General features: G+C 40.8%; 2 protein-coding genes and 1 long non-coding RNA gene across 5 annotated transcripts in view; 1 reads left to right on the top strand and 2 right to left on the bottom strand.

The window, feature by feature from the left end:
- The window catches only part of LOC137333778 (calcium-transporting ATPase type 2C member 2-like), an 87,056-nt gene extending 79,485 nt beyond the window's left edge, over positions 1 to 7,571 (bottom strand). The window contains exon 1 of the mRNA XM_067998114.1: positions 7,286 to 7,571. Coding sequence (XP_067854215.1) covers positions 7,286 to 7,378 — 93 coding nt within the window. The 5' untranslated portion in view covers positions 7,379 to 7,571. The remainder of the gene's footprint in view (positions 1 to 7,285) is intronic.
- The window catches only part of LOC137333779 (uncharacterized), a 35,222-nt gene continuing 15,548 nt past the window's right edge, over positions 7,303 to 26,976 (top strand). For 2 of the 3 annotated variants that reach the window (XR_010965983.1, XR_010965982.1), the window contains exons 1-2: positions 7,303 to 7,558; positions 15,888 to 16,074. This is a non-coding gene — a long non-coding RNA (uncharacterized lncRNA). Of the gene's footprint in view, positions 7,559 to 15,887; positions 16,075 to 24,489; positions 24,534 to 26,976 lie in introns of all 3 variants that reach the window. The other variant, XR_010965984.1, reaches the window with a different exon arrangement.
- Positions 23,941 to 26,976, bottom strand: part of wfdc1 (WAP four-disulfide core domain 1) — a 40,554-nt gene continuing 37,518 nt past the window's right edge. Inside the window, exon 6 of the mRNA XM_067998113.1 lies at positions 23,941 to 25,717. Coding sequence (XP_067854214.1) covers positions 25,659 to 25,717 — 59 coding nt within the window. The 3' untranslated portion in view covers positions 23,941 to 25,658. The remainder of the gene's footprint in view (positions 25,718 to 26,976) is intronic.

Below are 26,976 nucleotides of genomic sequence, written 5' to 3'. Positions count from 1 at the left end.
CAAGTCTTTACTTAGAATATCAAATGGATACGCTGGGGTACAAATTCGTTTTGGCCCATTTTCGAGCATATAACTGAACCGGGAGGCCAGGGTCTCGACAGAAATTGGACTTTTGGCCTCATTGTAAGATTAGGGGCAAGCTGCTGGTGCCTATCACGCCTCCAAAGGCAGCTCGACCATGTGGCCAGATCGAATATTGGCTGCTTGCCTCGTTGGCAGCAGCCCTTGGTTATGTGCTGGGGAGGAAAACGGGAGGGGGGGTGCGATCGTGGCCCGGCACCAGCCCGCAGTGGTGCCGTGGAGATAGGAGGAGCACATCAAAAACAGAAATATCATGGACAAAGAGATTAGATCAAAAATTACATTTTAAAAAAAAAATAGGAGGCATATGATAGAGGGTGATAATACTTTACCGAATTATAAAATGCATGAAAAGGAACTGAAAGGAGAAATTAGAAAGGATGGGGGACAATGAAAGACAGGCAGTCGACATAAAAGGAAATAGCAAGGGCTTTTATAAGTATGCAAGTAGTAAAAGGTTAGTCAAATAGGAGACGATAGGACCATCTTGTACTGGGTAGTGAAGCAATGGTGGAAACGCTTAATAAGTATTTTGCATCAAATTTTACAAAGTTGAAAGTAGGAGTAGCCAAGGAAGAACCATTACTGCAGAGAAGTATTCAAAAGGACTCTGCATTAAAATAAAATGAATGGGACTAAAAATAGAAAAGTCACTAGAACCAGATTGTATGCATTTCAGAATACTGAAAGATGTTGGGAAAGATATGATGAAGCCACTAACCATAATTTCCCAAAAATCCTTGATAATGCCATTGTGTCAAAGAGCTAAAGGGTATCAATTGTTACACTTATGTTCAAGAAAGGGGAAAAGGAAAAGCCACAAAATTATGGGTCATGTATTATGCTTCATTTATGGAGTTTCAGAATTCACAATACAGGATGAAATTCCTGAACACTTAGAAAGATATGAGCTAATCACGAGTTAGCATAGATTTCACCCACGTAACAGTGAAAAGCAATTAATTGGCTGAAGTGATTTACAATGTTCCAAGGACTTAGAAGATGCTAATTAATTGGAAGTTTTCTCATTCACCGGTAAAACATTCTTGACTAATTTAACTGAAGAATTAACTAGAAGAACAAGAAATGTGGAAGTAGAAGATTTTTTCCCCACGTAGAAGTGCCATTAGAATATGAAACACTTTACCAGAAGTGGTTACTGAGGCAAAGACTATGGGTGTTAAATTGAATAACCCTTGAAAACGGGCGTGGGTATCGCAGTATGTGATTAACCTGTGCCTGTTCATTGCAATGCAGGCAGCACGTTAAAAATTTGAGCTGCCTGTTGATTTAAATGACTGTTGCACGCAGTCAGTGCTACCTGCGCTGTTCATTGGCTGCAGGCATCAGAAGGGGGCCCGATATAGAGAGTGGTCAGTGCTACTTAAAAGCACCTGCACCTCTTAAAGGGGAGGTACACTGTCGCTGATGGAATTGGTGTCAGGAAGTGGATTGCTTTGGAAGACATTTTGTGGAGATATCTCAACCTGCGAGCGAGCATGCACCAAGTTTTTCTAATAATGCACTGGAGGCCTCGGTGCAACAGGTGGAGAGAAGGAGGGACATCCTGTATCCATAGCGGGGCAGGAGGCCCTCCAGACATATGCTCAGGAGGCAGTGGAAGGAAGTAGCAGTGGAGGTCAAAGCAAGGAGCATAGCTCCAAGAATATGGATGCAGTGCAGGAGAAAGTTTAATGATCTGATATGAGTTGTCAAGGTGTGTGAGTTCAATCTTCAAATGGCATAAACTACAAACTAGCCTCACCCACCTACCAACAATTTCTATCAATCAGTACTCAACTCTTCAATTCATGTTGTTTACCTCATCCTCACACACTGTTGCAAGCCTCACACCCACAACTCACAGCTCACACACACTGGCAGCTAAACAACCATGACAGCCACATCACCCAAACATCTTGCCAGATACTCACTGACACTGCCCTCTTTCTTGCAGGAGAAGGTGGCACATAACAGGAGGCAGCAACAAACAACTGGAGCAGGACAAGCACGCCTACATGTTTTAACCCCCATGGAGGAGACAGTGCTGGCCATCATGGGAAGGGGCATCGCTGAGGCCATGGCCACTGGAGGCACTGCTGGGATTGATGATGAGGGTCTCTGCATACTTAATAAAACCTTCTCCCTTATCCCACAATCTTTTCTGACTTATAAGCTGCAGATGGTGTAAGCACGCACTGCTTACCTTCTCCTTTCCCTTCAGGACAACACAACCCTCGTCCCTTTTTCATTTCAGATACCCAAGAACTGGAACCTTCCCAAAGGAGGAAGAGGAAGACGACAGTGTTGAAGAGACACCGTCAATTAATCTTACACTCGCAGCCACCAGCTCAGAGACTGGCACTGCGCATACTTGAGGCTAGGATAGAGGAGGGATCTGTAAGCGGTGAGACACTGGGCACAAGTGTGCAGGAGCCAGGACAGGAGGAGAGGATATTGCAGATGCCAGCTTGTCAGAGGGCGAGATTGCACAATAGTTCTGCTGCAGAGGAGTCAAATGAGGACTTTGATGGGTTAGGCTACAGAAGGCGGCTGATGGGCGAAGACAACCAAATGCTTGGTGCACTGGAAAGCCTGTGCACAATGTCAAGGAGCATGGAGGAGTCAATTTGGCGCAGAGCTTGGAGCCCATCCTTTCCAACATGGAATGGGTGGTCACCTCCATCAGCACACCTGTGGAACCCACCATGATGCAGTGTCTGATGACTGATGTCAAAGTTTCCACCCAAAGGTCTAACTGCTGCTTTGGAAGCTCAGAGTGCTGCCATCATGGCTCTGGGTACCACTGTTGAAAGGAACTTCCAAGGCATCACAGCAGTCCAGCAATCTGTTCTCCAACAGGTCATCAGGATTGCTGAGGCAGCACCCCAGAAGAGTGGCTGTGGCTCCATGGAAGAAGAACCTGCTGTCCTCTCAGGATGACAGCATTCCTGCTCCCACCCCTGCCACTCTACCAGTGCCCTTGCTGTTGCCCGTCAGCCAGCCAGCCCAAACTGCTGCAGCCTGAAGTCGGGCCCTCGCAGCCCAGAGCTGCTCGAGGTCATCCTCCAAAGCCATCTGCAGTCTCCTCAATTGAAGATAAGCAGCCTTCCATCTCCCATACTCCAGCCACTGGGGAAGCACCTCGTGGGAGTACTAAGAAAGGTAAAGGCACAAGAAAGACAAGCACTAAGGGAATGCACAAGGGTGAATAGTCTCATTTTGTATGCAGTATTTAATGAGTGAATTTATAAATGTTGATTTGAATTTGGTAGTTGAGGGAGGAACCCATGTGTGATCATAAAGAGAACTTGATGGTCAGTGAGAGGAAAAGTAAGGAGTGTGGGACTGTTGTTGAATGGGGAGGTGTAGTTGAGGTTAGTGATATCACTCACTAATAATCTGATCACAGAGCACTGGCAGAAAGGGCCTGCCTACGATGAAGCCTCCCTTCCTCTTCCTCTTCCACCTCCTGCTCATCAGGTTCTCACCTGATGATGGTGGCAAGGGCTGTTCCCTCAATGGCCAGGTTGTGCAGCATGCAACATACTACCACAAATCTCGATACCCGCTCAGCTGAGTACTGCAGGACTCCGAGCGGGCCAGGCTGCGGAAGCGTTGCTTGAGGATGCCTATGGTGCACTCTATTATGTTCAGTGTAGCAGCATGGCTCTCATTGTAGGCCTGAAGTGCACGTGTGCATGGGTTCCTGACTGGACTCATGAGCCATGTCATGAGGGGATAACCCTTGTTGCCCAGTTGCCAGCCTTTGACTTGCTGTGCTGGTTCAGGTACAGGTGGAACAGAGGACTGCCACAGAATGAAAGAATCATGATTGTTGCCAGGATAGTGGGCATTCATCTGCATGATGTGCTACCTGTGGTCACACACCAGTGGCACACTGAGGGAGTGGAATCCCTTTCTGTTCATGAATATGGCCGAGTTCAGGTGAAGAGCATGCAAGGCAACGGAAAGTGCTGGAAAGTGGGATTAGGTTGGGTGGCTCATTTTTAAACGGTGCGGACACGATGGGCCAAATGGCCTCCTTCTGTGCCGTAAATTTTCTATGATTCTAAGAGAATTGCTCCCTGAAGACCTCTGTTGATACGGCCTCCTGCTGAGTACTCTGCTACTCCACCCTCTTCTAGCAGCTTGTCCTGTTCTGCGCGGCCTCTCTTCATTCCCCAGAGGAAGACCTACTCGGCCACCCATGTCTAGAAGCAAGTTTTTTCAGCACTATATTTTAAATGCCACTAAAAGTACTGCAAGACCAGCCAGACCACTCACTTAAAAACTTTAGCCAAGTATAGGAAACCTCCAAAAACACATACAGTTGCACCAGCAGCCAGAAGAAATAATCCAGCAATTAACTTGCAAGCACTCGATGATTCCTTTAAATAGTGCTGATGGTGGGGGGGGGGGGGGGTCCTTCATGCCATTTAATGTTGTGTTCAGCTGTACAAGGTTAAGACAGGGTGTTGGGTAGAGTGTGGAGTTGCAATTGGTATTGCTTGATGATTGGGGGTCTTGTCTCTAGAAAAAAAAAGAGAAAGCTGAGGGGTGACCTAATAGAGGTCATTAAAATTATGAAAGGGTAGATGTAGAGAAGATGTTTCCACTAAGGGCCATAGCATAGATGCATTTAAGGGGAAGATAGATAAGTACACGAGGGAGAAAGGAATAGAAGCATATGCTAATAGGGTTAGAAGTAGGGTGGGAGGAGGCTCATGTGGAGCATAAACACCAGCACAGACTAGTTGGGCCGAATGGCCTGTTTCTGTGCTGTAAGTTCTATGTAGAGATTAATTTATATTAAAAAATATGTTTGAGGGGAACATTATATTCAATAGACTGTTTTATAATATAGGAGGTGGTAGCTTTCATTGGACGTGCTTTTGAGAGTCAGACATTTTATTTTTGTGGAATTATTTTCTAAATGCAGATCGCCCCATTGTGTTACCACCTTCCACACATTTTGTTTTAAACTATTATTTAACTCCGCACATAATTTTGCCACAGAATGCTTCCTGCTAAATTATAAGTTAGTGATTGATGAAGTGGGTATTCATTAACAAAGTTATTTATTTATCCCATAGCCAGATTTCCATTAATGCTACACACCAAACTTCAGCCATGCCATTCAAATAGTTCTAAAGTGACACGGAGTTCTCACAAGCCGCTCGATGACTGTAATTCTGTAGAGCAACAAATGCATTATTCACTGTGAACTTAGCCTCCTGCACAGGGACTAACAAAAGAATACCCACAGAAAAAATATCTAATAAAAAAAGATATTATTGAATAAATATACTTAAAATTTGTTTATGTTTTCTTCAGTTTGTCCCCATAAAGTGAATAAATTAGGTATGGGGTGGAGGAAATTTTTGTGCAGGACGACAAAAGCAGTATTTAAAATTAGTTTTTTCCTCCCCACAAGAGGAAGGCATAGGTGATGTTGTTTGGAGTCTGCAAGGCCATTTTCTTTTCACACACCTGTATCAGTTAGGGGTCTTAGACATAGGATTCAAGTCAATTAATAGCGTGTTACCACCTCCTATCGGGCTTTGATAGCACATTTTTTAATGAGATTTTTGATTGATTGTAAAAGGCTATTTTTGGCTTTAAATTTTCCTTTTGCTGGCAGATTAGGTTCTTCAGTTTGCTTCTCACCATACAGGCTGAAGGTTACCAGGACTCTTAACATGTCCTCATGAAAAGCACTTATGAAAATTACTGCAGAGAGCTGATGGGGAGTGTGGGACTTTTGTTGTTTTGAAATGGTTTTAAAGTACTGGTGATACATTTTCTATTATTATTAATAAAGTCATTGTACTAATTGAACCATTTTGCTTATGTTATTTTTGCCTATTAATGAACACTACTCAGTAACTTTCAGACTGAACTATATCAATCAACATGTTATTTTTTGGCAGTCTCAGGGATTAGGAGTTATGGGGGTAACCATAACCATACCAGCAGAAAAAGGAACATTGTTCATACCAGGTAAGCAACATTCTAGGCACCTTGTACAAGTTGGTGATCATAAGGAGTGCAGGCTTGCCTGGGGTAGCTGACCCTTGATTTGAGCATAAGTAGAAAGCATCAGAAAAGAGTCCATATCATAACAGTCACATTTCAAATGATGCAATGAATCAGAGAAACATACATTTAGTACTTTAAACTTAACTCTTTGTAAAGCTGGAGTAGTTTGAAACTCCTTTGGCTATTGTACATTGCAAACAGACCCAAGGGTAAATCCTCCATCCTCCAGATAAAAATAAAATGCCCATATTAGGCTCAATAATTCCTTCAAGTCAATCCCTTTAACAATATCGTAAAACCAGGTGAATTGCAATGTTTATGCAGTTAATAGCAGATATAGGCAAACTTTCTTGGAACAGGCCATTTAGTGTACAGGCCGAGCAATTACCTATACCTTTATAAGCATATAGTATCATTTATTGTGAAAGTTGCAAAGTGATAAATCAGCATTGTTGTAGTAGTTTCAAAATACAGCCTGAGCCCTATAAAGAACCAAAAATATAAAATAATAATAATCAACATTAACAAAAGAGGAATGAGGTTAGAAGTCAGTAACTTTCTTAAACGTATTTGACAGATTTTCTCAATACTTTGGTTGAAATGAACTAAAATAAAAGCATAGGCCATGAGCTGGAAAAATAGCTTCCAACTTTTTTTTGCAGAAAATTACTATTTTAGATATTTACTCATAGAATCATTCAGCATTGAAGGAGGCCATTCAACCCATCGTGCCCGTGCCTGTGCCTGTGCCTGCTCTCCGAAAGAACTGCTAATTAGTCACACTCCCCTATTCTTTCCCCATAGTCCTGCAAATTCAACATTTCATTCCATTTTTTAAAAAAATGAACTCAATTCAAATAAAAAGCAGAACATTACGAATATTGAAAATGTGCAAGAATTTGACTAATTCACCTGCTGTTGTATTTCACAAGAAGCTTTTGAACATTAATGATGAAAAAAACTTTATGGCCCTGTTTAAACGTCTTGGGTTCGTTAGCACAGTGAAATGCACCGACACTACAGCTTCTTTTTGCAGTGGCATTGCTCGGCTGTAGGATCACATAGCAGCCTGATGTAGTGAGTGACCTTTCTAAGCAACTAAGCCCTGAAAGCCTGTAATATAGAGCAGCCCCCCCCCCCCCAATAAAGAGCGCGCACTCACCTTGCCGTCCAAGTTGTCAATCAGTTGGTACCTTTTCCGAGAGAAGACGGATGAAAGTTTCTGGAAGAGTTCGGGAATTCGGGTTTGAGTCATGGTGGTACTTCATATATATATATATATATATATGCTTTTGTTTGCGAATGACGGTGGTTTTAGTCAGGGACTTGTCTGCGAGAACGTGACAGAACTAACCGAAGAGTTGGATTAAATGTTGACTTTAAATAATTGAGAGAGTTGCTGCACCTGCCCGCCGCCGCCACCTCCCGGGCTCAGGTAAGAAACTTTTTTTCCAGACTGCGCGAGCCGAAGCCGAACTATCGCATTCTGAGGAGCGGTAAGAAAAAAAATTGTGTTTTAGTGCTATTGCCACGTATCTATATTTATACTGAGTAAACAGGCCGCGCCTTTTTTTTAAATTAAAAAAAAATGTCAGATGTGCATTGTGCTTATGGAGCCAATAAAGGTGTCACTGGGGTCACCAACGCAGCTCTACAAGTCTGAAGAGGCGCCACTAAGGTGAAGTCCTAACCCGCACCAAATGGGGTTCACCCATCACCCCTGTGCTCACTGATCCACATTGGCTCCCAGTCCACTAACTCCTCGAATTTAAAATTCTCATCCTTGTGTTCAAATCCGTCCATGGCGCAGCCTCTCCCTATCTCTGTAACCTCCTCCAGGCCTACAACCCTCAGAGAACTGTCCTAAGAGGAGAGATTGAGTAGATTAGGCCTGTATTCTCTAAGAGTTTCGAAGAATGAGAGGTGACCTCATTGAAACGTACAAAAGTCTTACAGGGCTTGACAGGGTAGATGCAGGGAGGATGTTTCCCCGGCTGGGGAATCTAGAACAAGGGGTCATAGTCTCAGAATAATGGGTAGGCCATTCAGGACTGAGATGAGGAGAAATTTCTTCACTCAGAGGGTGGTGAATCTTTGGAATTCTCTGCCCCAGAGGGCTGTGGAGGCTCAGTCATTGAGTACATTCAAAACAGAGGTCGATAGATTTCTAGACATTGAAGGCATCAAGGGATATGGGGATGGTGCAGGAAAATGGCGTTGAGGTAGAACATCAGCCATGATCTTGTTGAATGGCGGAGCAGGCTCGAGGGGCCGGATGGCCTATTCCTGCTCCTATTTCTTATGTTCTTGACTCTGTGTTCCTCCAATTCTGGCCTCTTGTGCATCCCCGACTTGCTTCGCCCCACCATTGGCAGCCGCACCTTCAGCTGTCTAGACCCCAAGTTTCGGAATTCCTTCCCTAAACCTCTCCACCTCTCCTTTTAAGATACTCCTTAAAACTTACTGCTTTGACCAAGCTTTTTGGTCACCTGTCCTAATGTTTCCTTCTTTGGCTCAGTGTCAATTTTTGTCTGACTACGCTCCTTTGACGTGCCTTGGGTGGTTTTACGATGCTATCTAAATGCAAGTTGTTGTTATTGTTGCAATCCAATCAAAATTAAAGAAGCTTACATTGAAACAAAGTCATAATGAGCCGGATAATAAACCTTTATAAAACACTAGTTCAGCCGCAACTGGAGTATTGTGTCCAATTCTGGGCACTTTAGGAAGGATGTGAAGGCCTTAGAGAGGGTGCAGAAGAGATTTACTAGAATGGTTCCAGGGATGAAGGACTTCAGTTACGTGGATAGACTGGAGAAGCTGGGGTTGTTCTCCTTAGAGCAGAGAAGGTTGAGAGGAGATTTGATAGAGGTATTCAAAATCATGAAGGGTCTACACAGAGTAGATAGAGAGAAACTGTTCCAATTGGCAGAAGGGTCAAGAACCAGAGGACATAGATTTAAGGTGATTGGCAAAAGAACCAAAGGTGACTTGAGGAAAAACTTTTTTACACAGTGAATGGTTATGATCTGGAATGCACTGCCTAAGTTTAACATAACTTCTCTGCTTTTCAATTCTATCCCTCTACAAATGAACCCCAGTGCTTGTTTTGCCTTTTTTATGGCCTTATTAACCTGCTTCACTACTTTTAGTGATTTGTGTATCTGTACCCCGAGATCCCTTTGCTCCGCTACCCTATTTGGACTCTTATTTTCCAGGCAATATGTGGCCTCCTTATTCTTCCTACCAAAATGCACCACTTCACACTTAACTATATTGAAATTCATTTGCCAATTACACGCCCAATCTGCAAGTTTATTAATGTCTTATTGCATTTTAACATATTCTTCCTTTGTATCAACTACACCCCCCAATTTTGTGTCTTTTTCTTTTTCTTTCTGTCTTTTTTATCTCTCTCATAATCCAATCTTTCTTTCCCTCTCTTTCTTTTGCTTTCTGTACCTGATTTGACATTGAAGTCACTATTCTTACTTACACTTTCCTGATTCAGTCTCTGCGCTGCTTATTAATGATTCTTCAATCTGATTGGTTAAGGAGATAAGCAGTTGCTTGTCCTGTTCGCTCAGGTCCCTCATGCCCTGTAAAGGGCACCTTGCAGTTTGGATCTTTAATTTACAGTAACTTGCCGAGCAAAACCCCATAGAAAGTCTATGGGCAAGTACAAGTCTAATGAACGTCTGGCACTATTCATTCGCCGCTGACAGCAAAATCTGGTCCATTATTGTTATCTCTGTCGATTAAACAGTGTATGTCCTGCGGTGCCACCAGTCATGGCAGGCCTCGAGTACACTGGTGGACACCGCATGTTCCCCCTCCAGATCCACCAGAGCTTGGACAAGGCTACGAAAGAGAGGCCCTCCCCGCAGGTCGCACTCATCCTAGACCTTTGAATAGTTGTTTTTTGCCAGGCCCAGGAGCAAACCCACGAGAAGGTCCTCCGACTCGTCTGTTCCTCTCCTTACTGGGTGGCTAAGAATCAGGAGTGTGGGGCTGAAGTTTAGCCAGAGGTTGAGGAGCAGCCCCTTTAGATAGTAAAACAGGGGCTGCAACCTCTCTCACTCCACGTATATATGGAATACGGTTTCCTCCAGGCTGCAGAAGTTAGTTGCGGCTTGGGTGTCCGTGGAATGGCTCAACCACGTTTGATGTTACTGCTCCGTGCAATACCCTCCACCCCAGATTCCCAATGGTGCATGGAAGGACACCTGAATAGAAAGCCTTCCACTGGGGACTCCCGCCTCTGCCAGGGCTAAGAGCGTGGAAATTCGTGTTTGTGTCATGGTGGCAATTCTGATAATTCTTTTTGAATTTTTTGTCGGGGTCTTGTCAGAAAAGGCGGAACTAGATGGAGCCCGCCGGAGAATTGGATTAAATTTTGACTTCAAATAATTGAGAGTTACATAGAATTAGGAACATACAGCATAGGAACAGGCCATTCGGCCCAACTGATCTATGCTGCTGTTTATGCTCCACGCGAGTCTCCTCCCACCCTACTTCATCTAACCCAATCAGCATTCCCTTCTATTCCTTTATCCCTCATGTACTTATCTAGCTTCCTTTTAAATGTGTCTACACTATTTGCCTCAACTACTCCATGTGGTAGCAAGTTCCACATTCTAACCAGTCTCTGGGTGAAGAAGTTTCTCCTGAATTCCTATTTGATTCTGTGCCATTCCCCATCTCCCAGGCTCAGGTAAAAAAGCTTTCTTGGGATTGCATGAGCCTTTGCCAAACATGCCTGCCTGCGCCCTGAAGCCAAGCAACTACATTCGGAGGAGTGGTAGAAATCATGTTTTAGTGCCATTGCCACGTATCTACATTGATATTGAGCAAACAGGCCGTGCTTTTTAAAAAAAATGAGGTATGCGTTGTGTGTGGTCAATTTGCTAAGATAATTCTTTTCCTGATGCTGTTATTCTGGTGGTGCCTTTGCTTCACCTCCTCCTCTCTCCGGGTAAATAGAAAGCTAATCTTGAAAATCCATATACTGTGACAGAATGTGCTACACAGCCGATAATAATTGTGCGTACCTATTAAAAAAAATTTTATCTTGTGTTCCGATAGGCATTTATAACCTGGGGGGATGGAATAATCTCTCTCTTTTATATCAGAGGTACTGATTCTCCCATCGGCTGCGATTGTGATGATATGCAAAGGGCAGAGAGGGCAGTTTCCATGGTTTGAGAATTAATGAGTTGTACCTAATAATATGTGGAATTTGATAGTTCCTGAACAGCTGGGACCTAGGAAATATTGCTAAGCAAGACAACTGGTCAGACTCTAAAATAGGTTGGGTAGAGTTCACATCAAAGTAGTGGATGATGGGGGTTGGAGGGTGGAGGGGTAAGTAATTTTACGAGTGCAAGCTGGTGGCTAAGGAACAGGTTTGATGGTGCAAAAAGGAATTTCTTATTCTATGCTTTATGGCTTTATGGTTGCTTGCATACTTGTACAACTCTCAGCCAGGTAGTGCTTCGTTTACACTACTTGATTTCTGCCTAACTTCAATTCTAATTTCTCTGGCCAAGAGAGAGGGTAAGAGGTTTCTCATAACATTTAAAACTCTGCATCAGTATAAAAATGTTGAGGGGTAATAGCAGCCAACCCTCTGTGTACTTCCTTTTGCATTTCAGGATGTCTCAAAGCAATTCACAGCCAATGAGTGAATTGTTATTTTGAAATGTAGAGTCACTGCTTACCTGAGCAACACTGCAGCCAATTTTGCATACAGCAAGGTCCCACAAACAGCAAACGAGGTAAATGACCAATTAATCTGTTTTGATGTTAGTGATGGGATGTACATTGTCCAGGACATTGGAAGAACTCCCCTGCTCTTTAAATCGTGCTATCAGATGTCTCAACAGATAGGACCTTCGTTTAATATCTCATCCAAAAGACAATGCAGCACTCTCAGTATTGCACTGAAGTGTCAGCCTGAAATATGTTAAGTTTTGGGGTATTATGTAAGATGTTCTACTCCTGTAAGTGAACTTTGTATCCCCTATAAATCAGAGTGTGCCTTTACCTGCCTAATATCTAGGTAAATGATAGCGAGACCCAGAGGTCAAGTAGAAATTCCTCCTTACGGTATATTGGTTTACTGGAATATTTCATGTGATTCTCCTCATTTTCAGGAAGTGGATTGAATATACACTCTTACTAGTCTGAGGGTCAGGTAAAACCAGCAATTTATTTAATATAGAACAAGTAAATGAACAGCATTTGGTACAAACAGTAGATTGTTCAGTAACTACAAAATCTACTATTCTCGATATATGAAACACAAGTGAGAAAATAGGGATGGGTAATAAATGCTTCCTTACTACCATTAACAATTTAAAAAAAAAACAAAGCTGCTTTTCCTGTGTTAATTCTCAATATACATTGAGCTTTGATAATTGTTGATCACTTCATAAATGGTGAAATACTACCACAGAGTTAGACTAGCCTAGTCCCTCTGCTGGCTGTAGACTGATTGGCTACGCTCAGAGAACCCTAGATATATTCGAAATCAGATTTTTGGTCACAGAGCTGTCCATCAAAGAATCCTGTCCTTAATCACTGGGCTGACCCATCTATCTACCCAGACACAACTATCAATCAAGACCAGTACCCCAGAGTGGCTTGATACGTTGGCCAGTGCCAGATAACTTGATTCATCTGTGAAGCTGTGAAGACACCTGAGAACAAAAGATATTTACATAACCATTCAAGCAATATTTTTAAAAAGATGCACAGGATACTTGCACTAAGATTGAATTTCTGCTATGTTGTGATACCGTTGTATAGTAACTATTGTTGAAATTACTGAAATTGGAAGGTTATTTTGTGTAGAAGTTGTAAGCAAAATCCAAAATAATGTCACAGTAGAAAATTATATTTTGAAATTAAAGTATGAAATGGAAGATACAGGGTGCCCTGATAATGACCTGACCTGGCCACACGCTGATCCTGTATGAGGCAATGTCTCAGTCTTAAATAAAGTCATCACCGGCATCTCCACATCATTAAATAAAGTCAGTGGAATTGGGAGATAACATGTAGATATACTAAGGGGTCCTCTGAATAAGCAAAGGTTGAGGAAGGGGTTTATAGACAGATCAAGACAACTGCATTTCCTGAGATGTAAACAACTTGATATAAATAGAGGGAAGCGAGTGTGTATCAAGAGAAGAACAAAGAGGTGCCATGAAGCTGAAACAGGTCATGCTGGGAAAAGACTAGGAAGGTCAATGGCTGTTTGTGCAAAAAGGACCTGTTTGTTGAAGGTTGTATAAAACGTTATAATGAAACTACTGATTAGTGCTTATTAAACTAAGAAACTAGACAGTGTTATGCTGAAATATTAAATAAACTTAGAAGTAAAGATATTAATCAATCAGGAGACTACAGAAAGTGACTGACTCTCATAATATTTTGATACAATGATTAACTATTTGATTGTTATGAACTAAGAGTACAAGATAATTGTAAGAGAAACTGTATTACAGAGTTTGAATAAAGATTGTAAGCAAAAAGAAATTTACTTTCTCTGTCTCCCTCTGTTCCTGAGTCATACTTAAATCTAAAGAAGCCACAGATAAGTTGTTCTGTAATTTAGGCAACACGTGTAGACTGTCAAACACGGGCACCAATCATTTAGTGTAACCGGACATGTCTGGCACAACAACTGTAATAATCCAATTGTTGACAGATTGATACCAATCTATATTAGTATATTAGACTTCCTTTAATTTGACAGGAATCAAAACACATGTATTCATTGACTTCAGACTGCCAAACTGAAATATGTTTTCCTGTACGTTGCAAAAATAGGTAAGAGAAAAGAATATTAACCCTATGTCCACTGTGGCCAACAATAAAGAAACTAATTTGTTAAAAGTGAGAGTTGTTTATACAAGACACCAGCTCTGCAGGTTAAACATAGTTGTGATTATTTTGGGTAGGCAGTTGTTGCTTTAGGACCGTTCCGCCCCACCTGTCCCTCATTGAAAAGTTTATGCAAAAAAACGCTTTCGACCACAAGGCGATCAGTAAGTGGTCCACACGTAATGTCCTCGAGACCCTGCGGGAAAAGGAGACAATGGATCCTGTCAGTTGGTTCCCCGAGCAGACTGTCAATGTCATTTGGCAGAACGCCTCATGGCCAGAACTTTCAAACAAGCACCAAGACATAGCTTGGCTGGTGGTGAGAAGTGCCCTTCCTGTCAGATCCTTCATGCACTCCCGGACTCTCAGCGCCACCGCACATTGTCCCCGAGGAGGCTGTGGTGCAGACGAAACCATCACCCATCTCCTTCTGGAATGCGCCTTTGCAAAGAAGGTCTGGAGAGAGATGCAGTGGTATCTGTCCAGGTTCGTCCCGAGCAGTTCCGTAACACAGGACTCTGTGCTCTATGGGCTGTTCCCGGGGACGCACACCGAGACAGACATAAACTGCTGCTGGAAGACTATTAACTCGGTGAAAGACGCCCTTTGGTCTGCCCGAAACCTGCTGGTCTTCCAGTGCACGGAGCTGTCCTCGACCGAGTGCTGCAGACTGGCACATTCCAAGGTCCAGGACTACGTGCTCAGGGACGCACTGAAGCTAGGTGCAGCTGCCGCAAAGGCTCTGTGGGGAACGGCAACCATTTAGAGCCTTCCCGCCATTGTATACCGAGGGGCTGCAATCAGGGAAACCCCCCCCGACCCCGGGCAGAATGTAAAATTCAAATTGCTGTAATGAATCTGCATGTACCTGTAATGAATCTGTAATCAATAATCTGTATTGAGTATAATGCAATGAGACACCCCAGAGTGTCATGAACTGTAATTATGTACAATGTGTTCATTGAACTGTACTTGATTTAACCTGCAAATTGTATAATCTGTATTGTGTATGTTTGGAATGTGAACTGTATTGTATGTTTTTGCTACAAATTTTATGAATAAAGTATATTATTTGAGAAAAAAAATTGCTGTTCGTCATCTGCTTGTTACATTGTTTTCACTCTGCTGTGCTCCTTTACAAACACAGTGAAAAATAATGTTTAAGACCATCTAGTAGCAGTTCTAAAGTAAGGCAAGTCTAGCAAGAGTGAATCTGCTTATGATAAGTAATGAGCTGAAAATGAAACAGCACTCTACAGTGAAATTTAACCTGTTAATGAGGACAACTTCCTGTCAGGGATCACAATTCAAAGGAAATCTCAAATTCCACACAACTGTGTGTGTTTTTTTGTTTCTGTTTAAAATCATTATGCAAGAGACCTTGTTTTGACCGAAAGCTGTCGGTTTTTAAAGAAGTAGGGATAGGATGGGTGTGACAATGTCAACAAAACAGAAGATATCAGCCTTGGCTCAATGGTAAAATCCTCACCTGTGTATTAGTAAGGCTAGAGTTCAGTTCGCACTTCAGAGACTTGAGCACATAAATAAGGTTGATACTTCAGTCTGTTTGGATGAGACATTAAACTGAAGCCCTCTCTGCTGGATGTAAAAGATCTCCTGGTGCATTTTGAAGAAGAGCAGGGAAGTTCTCCCAATGTCCTGGTCAACATTTAACCCTCAACCAACAACACTAAAAAGAACAAATTACCTGGTCATTTAGCTCATTGATGTTTGTGAGAACTTGATGTGCAAAATTGACTGCCACATTTGCCTACACTTCAAAAGTACCTCAATGGCAGTGAAGTGCTATGTGATGTTCAAAGGTTGTGAAAGGCATTATATAAATGCAATTTCTTTCTTTCTGATTGATACAGGCAAAAGTGCACTTAAGTTCTGGAGTGAGACTTGAATCCATAACTTTCTGGCTCAGAGGCAAGAAAACTACCATTGAGTCAAGCCAATACTTGGACCTTTTAAGCCTACTTTGCCTCCATCCATATCAGATTCAAGTGGTGTGCGATAGTCTGGTTTAGAAGGTTTCACGTTTAACTCTGCAGTCAGGTTGGTACTGGATTCTGGATTATAGTGTCACTTTTCAGTTGTGAAGAGGAAATTGCTTTGTAGCGATGCTAAAGTTGCACTATAAATGTACCCATAGTAATATTACTGGGTAAAGTAAACCAAACCCCATCAAACTCCCCTCCTCGTTCTCGCCACACATGGACCAGTTTGGATATCAAATGCTAAAATCTTGTTCATTGGGGCTACCCTGATGCTTCAGCAAGTTATCCACTTGAATAGCTAAGTAATACAGACCAAAAAGGTCCCAGGTTTGATTGCTGGCCTGCTGGCTGAGTTCATCTAAGTGGAGGCATTATAAGGGGGCTAAAATTTGGTCATAGCACCCGTGTTAGGAAAGGAAAAACCCACCACCATGATTCCCTCTGCTAATTGCTATTCAGTGACCTCTGCTGAAAGTGTGTGTGGATATCGGGAGAGGGCAGGATTTGGCTCAGGTGTAATATCCTTTTGTTCACATAACTTGCGGACGCTCACTGTCAAGTCTCATACATGACCAATTGGTTGAGGTACTGGAGGTTGAATGGCGCAAGTAGTTGATGTATTCACGTGAAGGTGGGGGGTGGGGGGAGGGAATTGGCAGGGAAATCAAGCAAAGGCAAAATAATCCAGTTTATATTAATTTGTTGAGTTACACTATGAAATTGCTGAGTTTTACATACTCTAAAATTGCAGTATAGAAAATGAGGTTACACTGCACTAAAATACAAAATGGTGCAAAATGTAAGTATTGAGATTAAAATTAGGGGGAGGGAGGTGGAGCAGATACTTCTATGCACCATCCCATATCCCAACAGCATTTTGAGGGCATGTATGGGGTATTCTGAGGCTTCTCCTGCAATTCTGCCAGAAGTGCCCCGATAGGCCCTGTGGGAACTGCATCTGCTAAAAGCAAATCTATGTCCTGTTTTAAGCCTAGTAAAAGTCCACAGAGTGAGCAGTACAACAGTAACCAATCGATTACCACTGCTGGGAATACTGCCATTGCAGGTAGCAGATTTTTAAAAATGACACTGACTTTTTTCTTCAGCCCAATCCGGGCCTCTGGTTCCTCATCTCCGTGGCAAGGTGCTGCTCCAGGAATTGCTGCCTTCAGGGTTCAGATGTCCCTTTGCGTCATAGAATTTGTATGCAAGAATGTTAGCATGCATTTGAATGTGTTTAGCCAACAACTGTAGAGCTAAATGCTCTGTCTTTCAAATGGTTTCAGATTTTTTTTCCATCTCTATAATTTACTGATATGTGCAGAAAATGTTAGAACCAATCACTCAAAACTTTGGGATTAAGCATGGGTGAATTAAACCGGAGTTCACTTAAAAATGTATAGGCCCAGAAATTTGGTAGCGCTCGGGAGGTTGGGTGGGGGGGGAGAATCGGGTGTCGGAAGCGACATAATCGGTGGGGGGTGGTGGCCGGAAGAGGCGATCGGCTCCTTTAACGTTGGGTCAAGAGGAGCAATCCTGCTCCTCCCGACTCCATATTCAGGTAAGTTACTTACCATCTTTGTTGCAGGCAATCCCTAGGGCTAGTTTTCCAGAGTGCAGCATGTGATGGCACTGGCTGCCTCAGGGCAAACCAGTCTTGGAGAGGGGACCTCAAACAGGCGTTAGGCCCCTTATTTGCAAATGCAAATAACCTATGCCTGCTTTAGACTTGGGTAAAGGACACCTCATTTGTCCTTACGGGTTGTCCTTACCAGATAGGGCAGATATTATATGATGGACATTTGAGTGTCTGGTCTAACCAATATCTGCGCTCGTTAAAAGTATCAAAGGGTCGAGGACATCCACAATTAATTAACAAAGCATATTAAAATAAAACATAATTTAAATAAAGTATAATATTGGTTTCATCTATACCCTGCATGAATGTACCAAACTTTATACCATTTTGGCCACAGTATGAAATTAACAAAATTTGATAGTTTTCAAGATACTTTGATAAATGATCCTGCCACTTTGTTTAGGGAGAAAAAGTTGACCTCCCATCATGTCTAACCAACAATAAACACATGATCCTCTCACCATCAGCTGTACATTTATACTACTAACAGCAACTGACAGAGACCCAGGTTTACCCTTGGTTGCAATTTTTAAATATAAAAGTGCCTGTAAACTTGCCAGTTTGCTCCATTCTGGTGGTGGTAGATAGCCACTATTCATGGCTCTCGTTTGTTGTTGCAGATTTTCCTGCTTCGCTTTTGCCCAATAGCTGATGGAGAACAGCATAGTGCTGCTTTCCAAGAATTGGCAGTGAAATCTTAAAGAACCAAAAGTAAAATTTGCTACACTGAGCCAAAAATTAAATTTCAGTTTGCACATTCCCACTTACTGTACATATTTGGTTAAACTTCACACAACTTAGCTGTATAGGGTCGACCAGCTTTGGATTGCCTGTCCGGTCAGTCTGAAGTTGCACCCATATTGCTTTCAATGATGCTATTCCTGGACACATCACCACTGGTGAGATCTGGGGTGCATCATGACCCAAAAAACAGGCTTTCATAGAGATAGAAAATTCACATTTTTGAAAAGTTAAAGTATATATTTTTAATCACAACTTTTTCAATATACAATGGCTGACTTACTTTGAACAAAAAGTTCTATCTTTAGATTTGCTGAAGTATTTTAATAGAACTTGTGTTAGAATACTGGGAATGAGAATCCATAATTATGAAGAAAGGATGGAAAAAAACTCTCTCACTGGAATAGAGGAGATTAAGAGCAGATCGAATAGAGGATTTGAAAATGATTAAATATTTTGAAGACCTGGAACAAGTGTGTGCAAGCTCTGACCAATTTCGACCGGGGTCCTACAACCAACGTTGGGACCCCGATTTGCAGGCAGGTGCACTGCATACCTAGAAGGTGGCAGCTTCCAATTTGGCAGCCAGTGCATTTCTGGGGAAGATCGGGCGCAGGAAGTCGCTACCCAATATTTGTCCCCCCACTGGGAATTTAACGCCCAAAAAGCGGGTGCAACGAAGTTCAATTTCTCCCCCACAGTTCCAGTGTAGAAACTCTACCACAGACACAATGAGCCAAATGGCCTGTGTGTATATAAATTCTGTGATCCTAAAGTTCTGTGGCATCAATCAGAAGGTACATTTTTGACAAAAACCTGCCCTGTCACATTTTTGAATAGGCAGAAACTAAATTAAGGCCAGTCAACTTGTAAGGTTTCAGACATTGTTTAATTCAGAGTTATAACTCTGTTACCATTGGTACAAAGTGAAACAATAAAAGTATTTGTACATTACAAAAATTTTTAGAACCATAACACTGTATATTTAGCACCTTGTAGAGTCTGAAATATTGACTCTCTCAGGCAAGTACTAAGTAAACTATACAGATTTGATTAGAATAAACTGGAAGTGGATCATCATTTAAATTAGTAAAATGAATGATAAACAGTAAAACATGAAGATAAGTACACAAATGGGTCATGAGTGACAATGTCATAGGTGAACTGTCTTATAATGGAAGTAAAAATATCAAACATTTCAATTTGTAATGTTTTATACTGCAAGTGTTATTAATTTTTAAAAATTTTTCAATGTATTTTTTTTAATGATTAAGGTGGAATGTAAGAATAGGATGGGTGACACACACTGTATGCATATAAAATGAAATGGTATATTTATGTCAGATTTATGATAAATGCAGGAATATACTGTAGTAGCAAATTTTCTGTGGCATTGCTCACGGTGAGTAAGAGGAAATGGTTCATTTAGTCATGTTCTCAATTTTTATCAAATGCTTTTAAAGTACAGGATACATCAGATGGTGGGTAAAATGTACCAGATTAAAGATAGGTACCTAGTGTTTACCACTATTGTGGGGAGGAGGGCAGTCTTGTGGTTTTTAGGTACTGGTGGGTTTCTGGGCTTTAGCAGGAAGAGCTATTGTGGGGTTTGGGAGCAATAAGGGAGCGGTCCTGGGTGTTACTGTACTAGGTGAAAGTTCTCTGGTTTGATAGTACTGAGGAGAGGCTCCAGGGGTTCGGAATGCTGCAGGAGAATTGTCAGCACTGAAGAGGACCTATGGTGGAACTGGGGATCCAGCTCACTTCAGGATTCCTGAGGGTTAGGAACAGTAGGATTGGGTTTCTGGAGTCTGATAGCACTGTAGAGCTTTGCCTGGACTGTGGCAGCACCTTAGGAGGAGATCCTAAGCTCTGACAGCAGTGTGGAGAGTCAATACCTGCCCCCGATTTCCACTCTCATTCCTGTCATTATTGTCTTATATCATTCATTATTACCATCTGTCCACCAGGCAGTGTGCAACTAGCACTGGTGAGTGCTGCAGAAAAATAATGGTGATGTTAGGATCAGGATATCAGAGGGGAAGTAGGGGCAGGTGGCTAGATGAGACCAGTGGGGAGGGAAAACTTGGGTTATGTGGTATTTTAAGGGACAGGAGTGGAGGATGGAAACTGTCAGCCTTCATTCTGTCTGTATCTCAAACCTGGTCCACATTTCCCTGTGCCCTTAGCCCACATCTGGTGATTATGGTGGGGCCTAGTCAAAAACAGTGTTAAAATTTAAAGGCTAAAGGCTGTGGAAGTTTCAAGTTGTTCCCAAGGCTGAGCAACTAACATCATCACCTACCTTGGAAGCAAGCTTGGAGGATTTGACCAGAGGTAAGTCCAAATCAATAGAAAAATAACGTGATTGAAAAATCATGACAGATAAAGTGTTACAGAAAGTAAGTGTGAAACTTGTAGGAAGTGTGCAGCATGAAAGACTTTTAATACATTACTGGTGGAATTCCTGTGGCATTGCTCACAGAGAAATAAAATGAAAATAAATTGGTGTAAAATTACATAAACTGTTACATAATAAAGTGTTAATATATCATTTATAACTGATCTCATGTAATTGTAAAGGATATGCTGTTTTATGAGGAAGTGGATTATAGTTTGTTGAGGGGTTTATTGGATTTGTAAGGATTTGGGAAAAGGTGTGGGAGTAGTTAAGTGGATTGGGGAAGAAATGAATTGCAGGGTATATTGGGAAGGAAGTACTGAGAATTTGGTAGCAGGGGTATAAGCGAGGAGGGAGGGATGGTGAGTGGTTGAGGGTGCGAAGGACTAATTGGGTGGTGAGTATTTGGAGGCAATGTAGTAATGTGGGATTGCGATGGCCAAAGTGGGATTGCGATGGCCAAAGTGGGATTGTTTGAATATTTATTGGTGGGTGAGGGAAGTAGAATTGGAAGTAGTTAGTATTTGGAGAGCGATTAGTTGGAATGGGGATAGTGTTTTTAATAGAGATATACATATATGTTCCCTAAAAGAGTGAATTTCAGCGAAAGAGTTAACAAGATATTACACTGAGTTAATTATTTGCAGGTCAGGTGTGGTTGGGTCAGACAAAATTATTTCATGATATATTTTTAAAAAAAAACAAGGGTCAGAATTATTTATACAGGAAATTCTTTAAGAAAAGAATTAACCAAAATATTTCATTTGATTAATTCTGGGTCAGGTCTGTTGTGAAACCACCCGAGCAGTGTGAATGTTTTTTTTCCCAATGTTGTTGGGATAAAAACCATTAGGAAATAAATCAAATTTAGATTAAAAAAAACAGAATAACCACATAAAATTGTTTCAAAAATTTTCGATTGATTACTAATATAAGGACCTAAATCATGACAGACAGAGAGCTGGGGCTTTTTACTTTGGAATAGCATAGACTTTGAGGAGATACGATTATAGTCTTTAAGGTAATAAAGGGATTAGATTCTGTCCCCGCAGATAGGATATTTGAGCTATTTAAGTTAGGGATGTCATGGGGACATAAGTATAAGTTGCAAAAGCGTAGAACTAGATTAGATGCTAGGAGGCACTCCTTTTCGCAGAGAGTTGTAGATCTCTGGAATAAGTTGCCTGCATGGTCAGTAAGTGCAAATTCACTGCAAGAATTCAAAAGGGAGGTTGGAAAGTTCCTACGAGTGGTAAACATCTCTACATATAGAAGGTAAGTGGATCACTGGGGGTTAGTGTCAGCAGTCACTGTGATCTCCGAGGGCTTGCTTGATTATCTTTAGGATCAGAGAGGAATTTCCCAGAGGTTTTTTTTCTTAAATTGGCCTAAGGCCTTCTGTTTTTTTTGCCTTTCCCAAGACATTGCGTCACTGCGGGCGGGTAGGGTATTGGTGTTTGTACGTTACGCTATGCTGGGGCACAAGAGGACAGGCTCCATCGTCCAGCTGGTCTTTTCCTGTCTTTTTCATGTTTGTACGTATGTATGTTCGGATTTTGTAGTGTTAGAAGTTATTGATTTTGTTGCTAAGACCTCTTTCTAACTCCCAAAAAAAACGAACCTGGGAGGCAGAGCCTGCAGGATAAAGTTGGGATTGTTTCACATGGGGGGAAAAGAAACAAACAATCACAGCTAAGTACAAGTAGCAGGCTGATTTTTTAAAAAAACATTCACAATTAAGAAGTTTTTAAGTGACAAAGAAACTTGATACCCAGGGCATGACTGATAAGCATAACATACATAAAGTGGCAAAAAAGCAAAACACAAATCATGACTCACAGGAAGTAAGCCTGACACAAAGAAAAAGTGTGTGCTAGATGCAAGAATTAATATACATTTCAGATTTATGATAAACATTCCAGACTTGCAGTATCATTTCTGTTTGTTTGTATTTACAACACAGTTAGCTATATGTATAATGATGTTTTCCAATGCAAATGTTAATCTCAAGTTGTAAGATTTTACAGTCCACTTGCCCGATACCGCATTCAAGGTTTAAATGCTGCACACATCAGCTAACAGCATTTTGAAAATAATTACCAATGAGCAAGTAAAAAATTCAAAACAAATGGGCCCTGTCACTGTAAATGCATATCTATACTTCTTTTCCTTGATTCAGAGACCAAAAGAGGTATATTTTCCTCCATTTGCTAATGTTACTGAAAACATTGGCATGAATCTAAAGGGGACATTAACAAACAGAGGAAAATATACCCCAATGTTGGCAATATTTATGAACTCACAGTTCAATAATAGTGACCCATACAGTCTGAAATTCTTGATGACTTGCCTCTGTGTTCTGCATTCACTTTTAGTAATTTAACATGAGAACATTCATGAACAATGGTACTGGTATTAAGCAGAGCCTTACTGTGTTAGTCGGGTTGATAGCCTATAAGTTGTGTGCTATATAACAGTCACTCTACTTCAAACTAATTCATTGGCTGTGAAGTGTTCAGAGATGTTTCTGAGAGAGGTGATAAAGCACTATATAAATGGAAATCTTCTCCTTTCGTGCTATATTTAAATACGTGAATTAATAACAGTTACTTTACAAGAGTCCCACTGTAACCGAGGACAAGCAGAATGACCGAAGGATGAGGCTAAAGAGCGATTTGTTCAGTTGCGTCACCTTCCTTAGTTACAACGTGCTATGCGACAGCACATTTATTTTTGCTATTGAATAACATGCTTTTAAAACATGCTAACATTTCTACTTAAGAATTTAGTAGTTCACATTTATACCAAATATTACACTGCTTATAAGTCTCTAACCCTCTTTCCCTTCCATATACATATGGTGGAACTCCATATGAAATTACAATCTATTATGGAAGCAATAGATATTCCCAACCTAGATCAACTGTTCTTCAGTCAAGAACATATTTCAGTACTCACATGAGGTGTAATTGTATAATTGAGGTCCAGCACAGATTTTTTTTTGTTAACGGATGTTAAGTATGCGACAGCCATTTTTATACTTTATTTAAATACTGTGTATGAAACATTTCACACATTCAAATAATTTTTTAAAATTCTAATGTGCGGTGCTTTGAAACAATGTTGAAAATATTGTTGCATTGCACGCAATGCAAGTTGTAATAAAGAAAATAAAAAAGGAGGCAAATAGCTAACTGCAATTATTATAGACCTTAAATAAAAAGAAATACTGGGAATGTACAGCAGGTCAATCAGTATTTGAAAAAGTTAACTTACTGGGTGTAACCTCACATTAGAACTAATAATACAATATTACATGCAAAACATTATCTGTATTTCTTTTCAGAAATACCTTCTATGCATTTCCAGTATTCTCTGTTTTTATTGGTAGTGCAGAATTATCTATTAACACATGTATACAAATACACCACAATATAAAATCTAAGTATTCATTGTGAGACTTACTGTATTATGTATTTCACTATTAAGAATAAAAATAACACATTTTTGTCATAGCTACTTCTTATAACTACTATCCAAGCACCAGTTGTCTCTTGATTTGCATTACATATGGCAGTGCTGATGATTATAACAAAATACATCCACAATGCAGAACATTTTATTAGCTTATGAATTGTCAGTTGAAATATCTTTGTCATTTAATTTTACCAAAGTAATTGTTTTCAATATAGGTAAATTCTTTGGCCCAGAATTTGCTGGAGAGGAGCATCTCATGGTGAGTGCAGTGAGTTGGATTTTTTACCTTACCCTTCAGCTCCAATTAATTTTGTGCCAGAAATTGCTGTAAGTGCGAGCTGATAACGGCAAGGCAAGGTCAATGGAGCATCTGGGACTTTAGTGAACGATGGGACCAATAGTCCATCTCCTTAACCAATGACATTTAAGGATTTGAATTGTTAGTAAAGCTCTGAAGTGGCACCTTGGGCATCTGATTATTTAAATGAGGTTTATCACTATTACGCACAAGAAAAAGTGTAGTTCTAAGTTTTTTTGCCTATGGAACATGACACATATAAACATATGAATAAGACAGCCTCCTGCCCAGAGTTCAGATTGTTTTTTTAATTCAAGCAATTCAGGAACTGAAGTCAGCTGCTGCCCACACACAAAAACTATAGATTTTACAGTAATTCAAAGCATGTGTTACTTGTGGAATTAGAATGGTGATTGTTGGTTACTAACAAATTGTGGACCCACATACTTTCAGGGGGAGGGACTAACTCTAAATCCTGACAAACAAATGAATTTAGCATCGATTTTACTCCCAGCGTGCACAACAAATCAATTTAACAAATCAGATTAATCAGTTAAACAAATCAGTTTATCATTTAATTGCTAACTGGCTTCAAAGTGATAGGTCATTGGAAACATAAATTCCCCCGTTAACAGGGTCCTTACGCTATTAAATAGCAGTCCTAACTTTCTGCAGCGAGTTTAATATGTGTTTACATCGCAAATGCAACAATTTCTTGAAACACACAGAGAGCTTGACAACGAGCTCCACTTTTTGCAAAACTAACGGTGGATTGGCGCAAATCGTCCAACAATTTGTGGCGATTTACAACTCATGGCATATCTCTACCTCACCACAAATCGCTGGATTTTTTACACACAAATACAGGCGTGCACCTTTAACTTGTCATTATTTTGCCAGCAAATTCTGGGCCTTTATTTGATGATAAGCAGTTAACGATAAGGTTTATGTGACTCATTGTGAGTAATGACCCAGGTTACCAGTACGTACACAACATTTGATAATGTTGTGGAATTATGGAAAGTATGCGGTTATTCACATTGTGTTCTTGTGAACAGATCTTGCTGTACCTTCACATTGGCAACTTTAGCCCAGATGTTTATGGTGGTGCTTTTTGTAGCCAACTGCATTATTAGAACTAGTTCCTGCAAAATTCAAATAGACACGTTACAAATTAACTGATTTTAAATCATATATTTGTCTAAATTAAGTTGTTCACTACTGTGAAAATGATTTGTATAATAAGTATCATTCTTATTGCAGCCTAGAGGTTGAAGAAAGATAACATGGACCACCAATAATTATATTCATTCAGAGTGTAGTTGGTCATTTAAATGAAGTTTCATAAATGCTAAATCTTTACAAGTTAGCAAAAGAGTGAAAAAATTCCTTTTGGAAAAAGACCTTTAGTGAGGAGAATTGAACGTTTTGTTTATAATTTATTATAGCATAGTGCTTGTTTAAAAATTTTTAAATCACTATCACTCAAAATGTACAACACTGATCTCACTAAATGAATTGGAAAGTATGGTGCTACACCAACTCACTGATTGTATGGTGCATTGTAGGAGAAAAAAGGTAGGCCAGAAAACATGTGAGCCAGGAGACATGTATATGACAACAATCCACATACTAAACCCAGTGTCACTTCTCCACATTTGACATTGAAAATCAGTGCAGTCACTGTCCTGTTTTTGCTCAATGAGATAGTGGTACCAACTAGATTCCTTGATAGACCAGTAAAACAATGGACCATGGGTTTAGTCTCAACCAATAAAACAGTATGTTTTAAGTTAGACCAATAAAACACCGAGTCTGGCTTTGGTATGGCTCACTAATCAAGTGGGCAGGTTTGGTGACGAGCAACGAAAGGACAGGGCATTGTTAGTGCAGACTATTGAAAGGAGAGGGTGGGGTTAATACAGACCAATAGTTATGTTTGTGCAGGAGGCATGAACTGTTTGTGTTCCTACGAGGGGCCACCGACAGGAACCAGGACCTAGTCCTCAGTGAAACTTCTATATGGGATCAGGCAGATCCTGGCAGCACGTTGTTGTGGTTAGTTGAGCCACACTTTACAGTTTCTAATTTACGTAACCATTGTAACAAGCAGCTCGAGTGAATTAGGCTTCCATCCAAAGAGATGCAGCACCACAACATTTTTGGCTCAGTAACTCTTGTTAGGCAGTACCCATGACAAACACCTGCATGTTAGACAGAAGAAGAACACGGTCCGATTTGGAAGCCCAAGATTCATCACTCAATAGGTACTATAAAGTTATATGACCAGATAAGTGAAGATAGCACAGGAAGAACCTTGTGGATATTTGCATAATTGAAAGGGGAAAAACACTTGTTAAGAGAAAGTTCACAATATTACACTTCTGGCTGCAAAATATTTCAT

Source organism: Heptranchias perlo, chromosome 16 (genome assembly GCF_035084215.1).
Source record: "Heptranchias perlo isolate sHepPer1 chromosome 16, sHepPer1.hap1, whole genome shotgun sequence".
Lineage (NCBI taxonomy): Eukaryota > Metazoa > Chordata > Chondrichthyes > Hexanchiformes > Hexanchidae > Heptranchias > Heptranchias perlo.
The sequence above is the reverse complement of the archived record's forward strand: the minus strand, read 5'-3'. Positions and strand labels throughout refer to the sequence as shown.